This window comes from Antedon mediterranea, chromosome 4 (genome assembly GCF_964355755.1).
Source record: "Antedon mediterranea chromosome 4, ecAntMedi1.1, whole genome shotgun sequence".
NCBI classification, from domain to species: Eukaryota; Metazoa; Echinodermata; class Crinoidea; order Comatulida; family Antedonidae; genus Antedon; species Antedon mediterranea.
In genome coordinates, this window is record NC_092673.1 from 26747581 (window position 1) to 26763293 (window position 15713).

At 34.9% G+C, this 15713-nt stretch overlaps 1 protein-coding gene across 1 annotated transcript in view; it reads right to left on the reverse strand.

The window, feature by feature from the left end:
- Positions 1–10326, reverse strand: part of LOC140047077 (laminin subunit gamma-1-like) — a 35096-nt gene extending 24770 nt beyond the window's left edge. Inside the window, exon 1 of the mRNA XM_072091888.1 lies at positions 9863–10326. Coding sequence (XP_071947989.1) covers positions 9863–10307 — 445 coding nt within the window. The 5' untranslated portion in view covers positions 10308–10326. The remainder of the gene's footprint in view (positions 1–9862) is intronic.
- Positions 10327–15713: the final 5387 nt, after the last annotated feature.

Below are 15713 nucleotides of genomic sequence, written 5' to 3' on the forward strand. Positions count from 1 at the left end.
ATTCTTGTCCAATTGAACAAATTGATATGTAATAATATTGTTACAAATTTGAATTTACCTTTTATCAAATAATGTACAGTCATGTTATCAATCATATACAGTAAAAGCACTATATGCTTAATGTTTACTTTCTATCCTATCGTTTATAATCTAAATTTGTCAGTTTTAATCAATCATGCATTTACTATGTATTTTCAAATGAGTACCGTACAAGAGTCAATCCCTTTTAACAATAGGTTCAATTATTATCTTTAATCTAGCATTTCATACTGTTGCCTTCATGCATCAAAGACTAATGAATATTACTATTTTGTCTTAGCAGTTTCCGTAGCAAGTTATTCTTACAGGCATTAACATTGGATTTTACCCAACCTTGAATAAGGTGTTTGTTTTAGGGTGGATGTTTTTCCTTCTTTCCACTTTGGCGATTCAAACATTTATATATATACAGTACAGGAAATTTGTTATATTGGTGAAAATAAGGGGGTGGGGTTGAGAATGTTCACTTCCACAATTTTTAATTAAATAATGATCACACATTGTCATAGTTAAAGATATTGTCCCCCTAAAAATCAGTGTTCTCCCCAGGCCTTTGAAGCGTCACGGTACCGTGACGCTTGGGTTCTCTACCGTGACGCTTTACGGTCGGCCGTGACGCTTAAAACCTTATCCGTGACGCTTAAAAATATCAACCACAACAATCTAAAAATAGATTAACAGGCAGGTACGGTACTTTCTCTAGAGCTGAGGCGCGGCATGCATAAAGAGCCTAATGCATACGAGACACGTGACATGACCACTAGACGAAAAACAAAAGACTGGGTAACAAAGTGTTAAACAACTGAGACTCGCTTTCACCGGCCGCCGCCGAGAGATGTAAACACGTGTTTTGTTACTGCCATGTCTCTCTTTCGATCTCTAGTATTTGGCTGTTGTCTAAAATGTAGTAACTTGTATATTGTAAATGATTGATTGTATTGTTTTTCTTGTAAAAATGTTATGTGTATTAAAAATAAATCTCGATGATATTATTATTTTCAATATCACACTGAATTAATCGACTCTATCGGTGGGATTTACTCTTTCGTCGGTAACATACGCACGTCATCAAATGATTTCTAGGCGCAATTCAATGCTAGCTGCTTTGATCGTATAATACATTCAAGAAGGCTACGATCGTTTTCCTATTTGCTAGTGCGCTAAAGTCTAATTTCCCTTAACTTAAGGTACATTTAATGTACCTTATTAACTTAAGGTACATTTAATGTACCTTAGTTAAGTGTATTTGTACATCGGTGCTAGAATGTTTTAAGCCCTACTTCGTGAGAAAGTCGAGTGACAAGGGATGTCACATGGTATTGTGATACAGTATCAGTACTGCGATACTGTATGTCACATGGTGCTTTCACCGGCCGCCGCCGAGAGATGTAAGCACGTGTTTTGTTACTGCCATGTCTCTCTTTCGAATCGTTTTCCTATTTCCTAGTGCGCTATGAAGTCTTATTTCCGGGCAACTAGAGGTGTCTTACTAATGAGTAGGCCTAGTTTTATTTCATCGGGACTTGCCCCCGATGTTTGTATATTTGAACGCAAAAAATGTTTTTTATCGCATATGTTTACCCGCCGACGAAAAAAAAGTAGGCTACGATCGTTTTAATGTTCGCTAACGCGCTATAAGGTGTCGTTTCCGGCTAACTACAGTTGCCTACTGATGATGAGTAGGCATATTTTTTTTTTCATATATCGCGTACAGTATGTTTATCTGCGGAAAAGTAGGCTCAATCGGGCTGTTTGCTAGCGCGCTATGAAGTGTCCTTTCCGGCCAACTACAGAGTTGTCCTACTGATGAGTAGGCATTTTTTTTATTTCATCAGGGAATTCCCCTTGACGTTCGTAATGAACGCAAAAAAATGTTTCTTATCGCGTATGTTTACCGGCGGAAAAAGCAGGCTACGATCGTGCGGTTTGCTAGCGCGCTATGAAGTGTCTTTCCGGCCAACTACCGAGTTGTCCTACTCATGAGTAGGCCTAGTTTTATTTCATCGGGGAATTCCCCTTGACGTTCGTATTGAACGCAAAAACATTTTTTTATCGCGTATGTTTACTGGCGGAAAAAGTATGCTACGATGGTTTTACTGTTTGCTAGTGCGCTATAAAGTTCGTTTCCGGCCAACTAGAGTTGTCCTACTGATGAGTAGGCTAATGGATTAGGCCTATTTTTTTCATTGGGTCTTCCCCCTGACGTTCGTAATGAACGCAAAAAATGTTTCTTCGCGTATGTTTACCGGCGGAAAAAGTTGGCTACGATCGTTTTGTTGTTTGCTAGCGCGCTATAAGTGTTATTTCCAGCCAAACCAGAGGCGTCATTCAACATAAATGTTATGTGCGAGAGTACCATTTCCGGCCATCTAGGGTGTAAATTACCAAACATCGCTTCGTCACAGCCCCAACCATGGTGGGCCTGTGTACTTAGTGTCGTAATGCCCCCCCCCCCCCCCGGGGGGGGGGGGGCCGAAGCGTGACGCTTGATGTGAATCCTGGGGAGAACACTGAAAATATAATTCTTTTTTTCTTTTAGTGAAAAAAAGGAAAACAATTATTTACCTGAAAAAATGTAATTTAATTTTTAAAGCAAAAAATACTTAAATTGTCTGACAGACAATGGTTTTTGGTTAAAATTGTCTTGTCTTTTTATTGTAAGTGAAATTTTTTTTTTTTTACAGAAGTAAATAACTTTATTAAAACTGCAAAATGGCCTATTTAAAGTGATTTTATTAATCTTGTTTTTCATTTTTTTGGGTTACAATACATGATAGTTTGGATTATCTTTTATTTAGTTTATTTTTATTATTTCCAGAAATTTCACATATTGTTAGTTATAAACTGTAATATTAATATTAACACTTAATAATAGCGCACATTTCTATGAAACTAATTGATTGAAATAAAGTCTTTAGTAGACAAACCACTGTTTCAAATAAAAGTTGTAAAGAGACCACCACATTAGTTTTAAGTGCCAACATGTTTGTTATCTTAAACGAGTTGAGCAAATTGCTTTGATCAAAAATACCAACAAACTACATACTAAAACTAGAAATCCAAGGACCAAATGGTTGGTTACTAAATTACAAACACAAACAAAACCTTTGTAAATTGTATTCCATTGCAATGTTCTATTCATTATCACTGTTTAGCTATAAGATAAATAATTCAGTGTTTAAGTTAAAGATATCGTAGCATTTTTCTTTTTTCGTTCCATTTGAGGATGATCTGTGACTAACATGTCCACTAACAAACAATCAACATATCTTTCAATGTTTATTTTGTTAAGGTTTAATGAAGATGCAACATCAATAATTGTGGTAACAGTCCACATGAGAAGCAGGATGTGATGTTAAACAGAATTGGTAAGGATGCGTTAGCTTAAGCGCAACATGGACTGTACCATTGTTGGAAAGTTTCTATTTTACACTTCATCTTTGGTAGGCAAAATGGTAATAAAAGTTATCAATATATTATTACCAGCTACAGTAGGCACAAAAATAGAGTTTGTTATTTCGACACGAACGAATATTTGTAAACAATAACGAGGAATGTGAATGTGTCGAAATAACAATGTTAGGATGAAATAGGTCTTGTATAGACGCCATTGACGAAATCTCATCGAATTCATGATGCGTCGGACGCATCCCAAAATTGGGCGATATTTATGGTCGGTACTCTAAAATTTATCATAGTCGCTACATATTTTTTCTTTATTTTAAAAAACTATTTCAGCTTGAGGGTTCCACTATTTTATCTGCTTGGACAAATCTAATTAGAGGTATAGCAATTCTGATCTGTCCCAAAGGAACACAGATAAATACTTGACCTTACTATGACCTTTGTCTGTGACAACAAACGTCTAAATAAAAGTAAAGTTTGGTAGTATTGTACATGTTCTTGCCAACATACAAAGAGTCAAGTGTTTACACAGGAGGGATATGACTTTGAACTAATCTCTAGTTTACATAATCATTTGGCGCCTCTTGTCATAATAACTACAATTACTGCATTTATTCATCCATGATCATGGACAACCATTGTCTCATATTCAAGTAAAGCACTATATAATGTTTACCTGTTACTCCATAGTATATAGTATTATCCAAAGAGGAATATTCCTGCCACTCAGGTTGAGAACTAATGTAACTTAAATATATATTTAGGGTCTTGCACTGATGAAGGGCTACTGTAGTGTTGCCCGCAAGCTCTGCTAACTTTTCTGGCTGTTTTACTTTATTGTTTTGATTTAGCTTTACGCTTTTCACTGATACCCACAGCATTGTCATTTTTTCAGTAATTTGCCTTTGGATTTATATATTTAGGGCCTATTATTTACCCGGGTAAGATGGCTATTGACCAATTATCACCAACTTAACCGGGTAAATAACTAAGTCTGAACACACCCTTACTTTTTACTTTGTACAGTTTACTTTTCACATACAAACAATTTTGTTCAGTTTCTTCCTAAAATATCTTTATTTTTATACTTTATGTATTTCAATCTTTTTTCTTATTTTGTTTTTGCGCGAAAAAAACCCAAATCACTAAAACTATAGCTACAGTATTTAGCTGAGGAGTGCCTTTAACCTTGCCAATTATGATGACTTTGGGCTACAGTACATACAGTACCTCTTATCTGTAGCTATGATTGGCCATTGGCCTACTGCACATACAAATATGTATTTTAAGACAAGGTACTGTAGAAGGTTTTAATCAGCTTTTACAATAAAAGAGCTAGATATAAACCTTCACTATATCTGTCCACACTGCACTTCTCTCCTTAAAAATACATTCTATGAACTCTCAGTGAAGACCTCTTAAAAGCCTAATTTAATTTGAGTCAATTACAGAATGATTTCATATCACATAACATAGCAATCATCAATCAAATTACGCATCAAAATCCAATAAAAACACAAACAGCTGATGCTGTATAGATAGTCATTGTAAGTGCACATTTGGAGACTGTGGGGGTGGGGTTCAGCTGATGCTGTATCGATAGTCATTGTAAGTGCTCATTTGGAGAATGTGGGGGTGGCGTTAGGTTTAGATATGGTTTGATACATGCCAACATCTGAAGTTTGGGAGGTGATATTTTTTTTAGGTCAACAGCGCCCTATATCTAAGTACACAAGAGGAATCGCATGGCGGCTATGTGAGAGGAATCCATTAAGAAAAAAAATCATAAGCATTTTGTTATATTTGGAAAAAAAATATACAGTACATCAACATTCAGTTATCTTTGTAATCCGGAAGGAAACATGGAAAACCAGGAGACAAGTCTAAATTATAAATACCGTACACGATTCTTGGAATGTATGCGGTTTTACTTTTTAGGCTGGGTGGATGCCCAGTTCTTGTCAGTAAAATTACCTTGGGTTGAGTTAGAATATTTAAATTCTTAGCAAGTTACCTACAGTGTGCCTGATACTACAGTAGGGCCTGTTCGTAGGGGTGGAAAATACCAGCTTATTCCCAATTTCCGTTCGCGTGACCCAATTAACTTTTGCCTCAGGCTACAAAAAATTCGAGGCAAAATGTTCACCAAATTTGCAGGTTATTTCAGCGATAATCCAATTATACTCGGCCTTCGAGGATAATAAATCTCCGATAGAGGCGTTGCGTCAAATTTTGACAAACGTTCGCTGCCTAGGCCCGTCATTTCTCCTACGAAGCTCTTCCATACACGCTTCGAGAGCGATCGTCAGCTGGTGCTGTCCTTGTTGGTGTAGACCGCTTAGTAGGCCTAGCTGGTCGGTGGTGTTTCGTGTAACATTGGGCTCAAATTCTTCGTCAAGGAGTAAAATAATGGTCGTCAGGAGAAGGCATATTTTGGCAGGATTATCTGCGTTAAGAGGCATAAGGTTTGTCGCAAGGATAAGCAGTGTAAAAGGTAGCAAGTAATTGTTATTGTAAGAAAGATCGCGAGTAAAAAATATACAACATGAAACTAGCGCGCGAAAATGGGGTCGTAGGTTGTAAAGACAACTGACCTTAAAACGTAATTTCCGGTTTGTGATTCGTCGATTAAGCATTTAAGCGGTTAAATATTTCAAGTACGAACGACGCTCAATTTATAACCCGAGGCATGGGTGAAATTAAGCGCTTATTTTAACCACCGTACGAACACGGCCCTAGACTACAATTTTTCTGTGCAATTCCTAGTACTCTTTATCATCATCATCTTCTTATACTGTGCACAATCTCATTTGAGTAAACTTGTAAGGACATACTAGTAGGATTGGTAAACTCATTAAACTGATCAAATTAAGTCTACAGAACCCAAGCACAAGAGTTTTATGAATAATATTGAGTAAGGGCAAGGTTAGGCCAATAGTGTAAAACTACAACGTATCAAACGAAACCGTCAACTCAAACCGTAGTCTATGAAGCATGCTATTAAGATAAACATTGAAATACTTCTTTTTAATAATTCTTCTTGGAGGAACAAGCTAAAACATGAAAATAATTACATTTAGTGAACTTTAACCGGGTAACATTTATTGATAAACAAAAAAAAAATATACATCATCACTTTAAAACATCCAAATGTGGCTACAGATTATCATATACCTGTGGTATTCATTTAATACGTCCAATAATAACACCAATATAACCATCGCCAAAATCAGTGAATAAAGTGTTACACATTTACAAAAAATGTGTTTGATATTTTATCATTAAATTTCAATATAAAATTCACAATTTATTGGAAAATAATCTTGGATTAAAGGCATATTGTCCTGCTAAAAGATTAATTCTAAACAATTTTTTGCACAAAGTTATTCACTTTTACCAAAAATTTAATTTAAAAAAAATAGGTTTCTATGTTTTTGGAGGACAAATGCATCGTTATTGAATAGATAAATAAAAAATATAGATCTTCTGCTTACAGACACGAACATTATAAAAACTTAACCAAAGTCAGTTTAACCCCAGTTGGGGTTGAACAGGGACTATTTAAGGAGACATTTCCCAATTTCCAACCAGCAGGAGATAATTCAAACTTTAAATTCCAGATGACCTCAAAACTGGCCTGCACTGCATGGTGGACATTAGTTATGAAGCATGGCAGAGGCTAGGCTACAATAAAGCTGCTATGTCCATTACTTTGCATGTGTACTGTGTTACTCAACATTACAACATCTGTGGACCAGGTCTTATGTTGAGAGAAATATTACATGTTAAAAGTTATCCTTACAGTACTTTACTATTTAATTTCCAGTGGACATTAGTTATCATAGTACTGTACATCGCATGTCTACAGTACTGTATTGCGTTACTGTAATACTGTACTTTGTATCTATTGATACATTATATTGGGAGTTAATAAAAACATTTTAACATTCAATTTAAAGTTTTCCTAGATACTCCTGTACATACAGTATGTATGTAAACTAGTTATTGTAGAATAAATTTAGGTTTCAATTATTTAACATTAACAAGCCTTATAAAACAAGAGATACAGGCATTACATGCATGCAAGAAAGGAATATGTGGTTGGAAGAGAAGCCCTAACAGAAGCGAAAAGTGGTTTAAAACATTTCAACTATACATCCATCCACTACATGTAGTATAGTACAGTAACATGAAGGCCTGTACTGTGGATGTAGGGCAATCTTGTTTTAGAGAGTTCATGGTAGAGGCCTAAAGGCATTTAAAAGACACCATAAACCTACTGTATGTGGCTATATTCAGCATCAGAAATCATCAGGCCTAGCAAAACACAGGCTAATATTACACATACCAAGTGGCTGGTGATAAAACTGTAAACAGTTTAATAATATTAATAATAACATAAAGGCCAGTTTCAAATCCCTTTTCACTATACAGTAATTCATGCATTATATGTAAGCATATATATATGTAATTGGTAGAAAATGTTGTTGAATTATTTTGTATAACTTTTAAATATTGTCTGGACTTTTCTATTGATTTTAATCTTTTTTATGTATTTTAAACTGTAGTATATAAAGAAAGATTTTTATTTTTATTTTAGAATTACTGTAGACCAATAAAAGAATTTGATAAATTTCTAAACTTGTAAACTAATTTTCCTTTCAAATTATGTGGGTATAAAGATAAAAGTAATTTATCATATTGGTAAACTATCGTCAGTTTAAGATTGCTTTTGGTTGGAAATAAATCAATTTCATCAAAATGGATTCCTTTCATGTAACATATTTTTTCCAATGCGTTATCTTTCTCTGCATTGTAGTTTAACAGTAGATTTATATTAACTCAGGAAAAGGTAATTATTATTAATTGAATGGTAGCGGATTTCAATGGTTCCTTTTCCACCTTCATTTTGGGCATCAACCGTATCCAATAAAACAAAAATGGGTCTTTTGTCAATTTTCCCACTGTAAACTTGTCTGGTAACAACAGCCTATTAAAATGGTATTATTAATGTTTGACCTTGACTTGATCTTGGCTTTCATAAAACTTTGCTTTTGTTATATTTAGTTTAAAAACTGACTTTAAAATCACAAAAACAATGGAAATAACACTGTATCATCAAATTGTGTGAAGTAAAAAGTACAGTGATACAAACAAACACTATTGAAGTATAATAGCATTTATTTTTATTTTATTTTATTTCAACAATATTTTATGAGGGTGGTCCATCCAGCATCAGCTGATCATTAGGGACCCTCAAACAAAACAAACAGAAAATACAAAATAAACTATCAGATACTGTATATAAAGTAGAAATATAGTATACGGTACTTTTGTTATTAACAAATGTTTAATCATCTTTGTTGATGAGTAAAGAAACAAAAAATGTTTATATACTGTACTATCTGCCTTCATTTTAATGCTGTATCTATATGATTTACTGGTAAATTAATTATGGATGGCAAGATCAATTACCGCTATTATTATTTTACCGCTATTTTAGTGGCATTTCTACTCTTCAGTGGTATAATGCACAGGGAAATGGCCCCTCAGGTTTAACACTGGCTCTAACCCTACAGTAGGTAATTGCATTAATGGGCTGCTCATACTCTAGGGCCTACCCCTTAAGCTTAAGGGCCAGTGAGCACTCATAGCTAGTATGCCACTGCTACTCTTCCCGTTCCGATGTGTTACCTTATTTTATTATCATATTGTATAAAACTGTATGGATGAATTTTTTTTAAATTAGCATAGTTTTACGAATTAGAACCAAAGGAGCTTATTATTTATTGTTAAAAAAAGCACACTGATCTAATCTAAATGGTAAATCATTTATCCTGTGTAATATGATCCCACTAACATAATAGTCCTCATTAAAATTAATAGCTTCCATACAAAGAACAAATGTCAAACAAAGGAGGCATAGCATTGTGCATGAATTCATATTTTCATAATGGCTTTATATTAATATCTTAATGTCGGGGTGATATCGGTAAGTACAGTCGATGATAAGGTCGATCGTTGGGTCTTACTTATTCAGGCTACTCCTTATATTTTCCTTTTTAACAGAAAAAAGGAATGCATTATTATTATATAGGAAGATCTGAGAAAATCTGCGAATCAAAGAGTTTATTTCATAATAAATATTTATTTTCACAACACAAGTAATATTAATATTGAATTTAATAATTAAAAAAAAAAGAATTTAAAAAATTATTTGTTAGATAGAAAAAAAAAGTAGACACAATTTAAGAATACTGTATCAAAACTTTAAAAAAAAACTTTTTGTAATTGAAAAAAGATTGAATCTGCAATAAAAGTTTAAACAAGACAACTCTTTATTGACAAATCCTGCGTACATAAGAAATAAGTAAATGTTAGTGATGCTCATGGATGATTTGATATCGTCCATTCTTACCTAAGTTGAGGGTGAGGTTGACAGAATTTGGAAATTGTACTTCCTCCAACATCGTCTCACTTTGCCACCACGTAATTGCATCTTCATCGTGAAAATCCGTCAAATATTTGGAAGGATGTGAGGCTGTTGGATGTGTAGAATTACAAAGATGACATGATTTTGTTACACCAGTTACTCCAGTTTGTAGGCAGTATTTAGTCGGGTTTTGGCGTTGCCCACACGTATTTCCAGCCACCACGGGTAGTTCAAACGCCGCGTTCATAAATGGAGGAACACACCTCTGAGCATCACCAAAAGAATCGTAACATTTACTCATGCCCGTTTCATCCCCAGCATCGAGAGCTTGTGATATACTCCTTGTAAATAAACTGGTTAGAATTAGACAAAAAATGGCCGATTTGTAGCTGGTTAGTCTTATGTTCAACAAATCCCCAACACCCGCCATGGTTCTCTATCTACCGTCACACACTACTACCAGCCTACAAAAGCAATCAAAAGTACCTAAAGAAAATGGAAGGATCTAAATCTCCCTACTCCAATCCAGGAGTTCTTCTACGCATGTGTAGATATCTAGTACGTCATCATATATATATCGTATTTTACTTGCGGTCCGGCCATGTAGTATTTTACTCGTACTTCGCTATTTTCTACCGTATTACTTAAATGTATATCGCTTTCCCAGACCATCCTCCTCAGCTATATAGGCTAATACACATGAAATTATGAAATTACATGACATTTATTATTTGTCATCCTTCAGGGCAGGTATTGTATGATTCCACTGTACATAGCCGTATACCTGCCCTGACGTATGACAAATAAGACAACATTATTTTATTATTTGTCATCCTTCAGGGCAGGATTGTATGATTCCACTGTACCATGGAGTAATGACAAATAATATATTGATTATTTGTCATCCTTCAGGGCAGGTATGGTATGGTTCCACTGTACATAGTCGTATACCTGCCCTGACGTATGACAAATAAGACATTTAATATTTGTCATCCTTCAGGACAGGTATTGTATGATTCCACTGTACATAGCCGTATACCTGCCCTGACGTATGACAAATAAGACATTTATTATTTGTCATCCTTCAGGGCAGGTTATTGTATGATTCCACTGTACATAGTCGTATACCTGCCCTGACGTATGACAAATAAGACATTTATTATTTGTCAGCCTTCAGGGCAGGTATTGTATGATTCCACTGTACATAGCCGTATACCTGCCCTGACGTATGACAAATAAGACATTTATTATTTGTCATCCTTCAGGGCAGGTACGTATGATTCCACTGTACATAGTCGTATACCTGCCCTGACGTATGACAAATAAGACATTTATTATTTGTCATCCTTCAGGGCAGGTATTGTATATGATTCCACTGTACATAGTCGTATACCTGCCCTGACGTATGACAAATAAGATATTTATTATTTGTCATCCTTCAGGGCAGGTATTGTATGATTCCACTGTACATAGCCGTATAACTGCCCTGACGTATGACAAATAAGACATTTATTATTTGTCATCCTTCAGGGCAGGTATTGTATGATTCCACTGTACATAGCCGTATACCTGCCCTGACGTATGACAAATAAGATATTGATTATTTGTCATCCTTCAGGGCAGGTATGGTATTGTTCCACTGTACATAGTCGTATACCTGCCCTGACGTATGACAAATAAGACATTTATTATTTGTCATCCTTCAGGACAGGTATTGTATGATTCCACTGTACATAGCCGTATACCTGCCCTGACGTATGACAAATAAGACATTTATTATTTGTCATCCTTCAGGGCAGGTATTGTATGATTCCACTGTACATAGTCGTATACCTGCCCTGACGTATGACAAATAAGACATTTATTATTTGTCAGCCTTCAGGGCAGGTATTGTATGATTCCACTGTACATAGCCGTATACCTGCCCTGACGTATGACAAATAAGACATTTATTATTTGTCATCCTTCAGGGCAGGTATTGTATGATTCCACTGTACATAGTCGTATACCTGCCCTGACGTATGACAAATAAGACATTTATTATTTGTCATCCTTCAGGGCAGGTATTGTATATGATTCCACTGTACATAGTCGTATACCTGCCCTGACGTATGACAAATAAGATATTTATTATTTGTCATCCTTCAGGGCAGGTATTGTATGATTCCACTGTACATAGTCGTATACCTGCCCTGACGTATGACAAATAAGATATTGATTATTTGTCATCCTTCAGGGCAGGTATTGTATGATTCCACTGTACATAGTCGTATACCTGCCCTGACGTATGACAAATAAGATATTTATTATTTGTCATCCTTCAGGGCAGGTTGATTGTATGATTCCACTGTACATAGTCGTATACCTGCCCTGACGTATGACAAATAAGATATCGATAGTCTAATCTATACCTTACCAATTCTCTAAGTGATTATGTTGAATTCGAACTATTATTTACTTTACTATTATGTTATGTTATGTTATGTTAAAAAATGTTGCAAATTTAGATTTTGTTGCCTTTTTTCATATATACATCACTAGTGTCTCGTGTGTAATTAAAACAATATTTAAATCGAGTTATAATAATTATGTACAATAATCGGTACCGGTGTCGATCACTATGAGTGTAATTATTTAGTTTATCTGAAAAATATTCTTAAATTATATTATTTTGATCGAAATAATGATTTTGATATAATATTGATTGTTCAAAATGTTACCCTAAAATACAAATCTGCTGTTGGTTATTTTAAGTGTTTTATTTATTATTCTAAAATAAAGATATATTATTTCAATTATAAAATAAAAGTCACTCGTTATCGTGAATGTGTTTGTATTATCAACATTGTTGATCACGAATGGAGCCTCGGGTATATGAGCTGTTGGGTACGGTACCGAATAAAGTGAAGAAAAAAAACCATTTTTTTTCAAAAATGATTACATACTTCATGGATAAACCCATTTTGGGCGAGTTCCTAAGAGTTTGATGTTTGATGATTTGGTACAGGAAACAACTGCTCTCTTTATTTATTGTTTTAGCATTCTACTGTGTATTTATTGTCAGTCCGAGTACGTATTTCTAACTCAGCTGAACGCCATAGGACGACGCGCCGAGTATATAGCCGAATAGGGGGAAACTGCGGACCTTTAGGGCTGCTGTCTGAGCTTATGTACAGGATAAAGTTGCTGTCATTGGTGTTTTTGTCATCCCCAATATGTACTGCTGCCATTAAAAAAAGATTCAACCTTGTATCGCTTCACATGAATAAACCCATTTGGGCGTGGCCCTAAAATGTTGCTGTTTGGCGCCCCGTACAGGATAAAGTTGCTGTCATTGGTGATGTAATCATTAGTAGCCCACTACGAATGATATCCAACAAAGTTTATCCTTGTATTGCTTCACATGAATAAATGCATTTTTACCCCCCTATGTTATGATCCCCACAGGCCCAATGTACAGGCTGTGACCCGGCAGCAATGTCGAATATTGCATCTCGCCATAATACGCACCTTACTACATCATCAAACCTTTTGTATCTTTTCACATGAATAAATCTTCCGGGCGCCCGGTCTAATACCATGTAGGCCTACCTAAATGAAGAATCAGCCAAACAGAAAATGTGATGTTCTAAATGAATGTATTATTACATACATTTTATTTTTAAAATACAAAACTGTAAATAAAAGAAAGTAAAAATATTCAATCTAATGTTGAAAAATAAGAATTTCTTTTTAATGATCCAATATATTTGAATCAAATCGTCGTAAAACTTACGTTTTTACTAATCTATAGTGCCTACATAGTATAGTCAATACAAGATTGCCATTAATATATATATATAGACAAACAGTCTATGGTACTGGAAAAATATATATATAAATACGTACGAATGCTTTACTGCAGCAGGCCTCATATTTACAAACAGCGGGGAAAGTACCAGATTGCAATTTGTTTCACTTTTTACTTCATTCACGTTCAATATACAATTCCATTGTAGGCCTACAATGTCTATATTAGGCCTATGTATTTTGAGGCATAATAGTATTGAAAAAACATTACTTTTTTTTTCACCAACCAGGTGTGCATTGTGTGGGCCTGTAGGAAACGGCTATGTACAGTGGAACCATACAATACCTGCCCTGAAGGATGACAAATAATAAATGTTTTATTTGTCATACGTCAGGGCAGGTATACGGCTATGTACAGTGGAATCATACAATACCTGCCCTGAAGGATGACAAATAATAAATGTCTTATTTGTCATACGTCAGGGCAGGTATACGGCTATGTACAGTGGAATCATACAATACATGCCCTGAAGGATGACAAATAATAAATGTCTTATTTGTCAGACGTCAGGGCAGGTATACGGCTATGTACAGTGGAATCATACAATACCTGCCCTGAAGGATGACAAATAATAAATATCTTATTTGTCATACGTCAGGGCAGGTATAGGCCTACGACTATGTACAGTGGAATCATACAATACCTGTCCTGAAGGATGAAAAATAATAAATGTCTTATTTGTCATACGTCAGGGCAGGTATACGGCTATGTACAGTGGAATCATACAATACCTGCCCTGAAGGATGACAAATAATAAATGTCTTATTTGTCATACGTCAGGGCAGGTATACGGCTATGTACAGTGGATTTACCGGAATCATAGTAGGCATAGATTAAGTATTCGTTTACGTTGATTCTCCTTTTTCCTACAGCATAAACATAACCCGATTATGATATCTAATATAAATATCTTTTTCAAAAATGTTTGGTAGGCCTACACTTTAATTCCATGTATATTAACCTATATAGCTGTGGGATGTCTGGGAAAGCGATATACATTATATTTAAGTACTGTAATACGGTATAAAATAAGCGACGTGTGAGTAAATACTGCATGGCCGGACCGCAAGTAAAATACGATACATATATGATGACGTAGTAAATATCTACACATGCGTAGAAGATCTCCTGGATTGGAGTAGGGAGATTTAGATCCTTCCAAAGAAAATTAAGTGCACTTTGTTTGGTGCAATCAAACTCAGCGAAGCGTAACGAAGCAGCTATCTGCGAATTGTGGGAATGTCTTCTCAACCGAGATTCCAGACATTCCTTCCCAGGGCGAAAAGATTTATATCAAAGTACGACACATAATTAAGAAACTATTAATTATTATTATATAGACAGAATTACAAATGTTAATCAGCTTATAAAATTGTAATGCGGTCAGAACAAAAACGCGATTTATATAAAATCACCTGACACTTTTATGCCTGAACGTTTTTTGCAATAATAATTTTTTTTTTTCAACATAGATAATTAATGGGTTATTGGTTTTATTGTACTTAATTACATTCTACCCTGAATTTAATTTATATATTATGAATATTTGTAAGGAAGTCTCAAATCATCTCAACGCCTTTGACAACTCCGGGCCGCCATGGTTTTCTAGGGTTGCCGAAATCAGATAAATGAAATGATATTAATTATGTTTCATGATGCTGTAAACTGCTTGGAATAATCAATTGCCACATTTATTCATATCTACAAAACCGTGTTCATAGTCATATATACTTTATTGTCCATTTAAAAACAGAAATGTGATTTGAAAACTGGCAAAATACAAAAATATAAAATACAATTTACAAAAACACACACAAAAAGTTAAGAGGCTAAAAATTGTTAAAATTAGATAAAATTATCGGTTACATTTTACCTTTCGCAGCATTAATTTCTTTGATGAAATAGGCCCTACTAGTAGGCTAAAACTATCAATAACGCTACTTTTGTCACACGTCAGTGTTGTGGCAGCTTTTTAGGTGATGCATG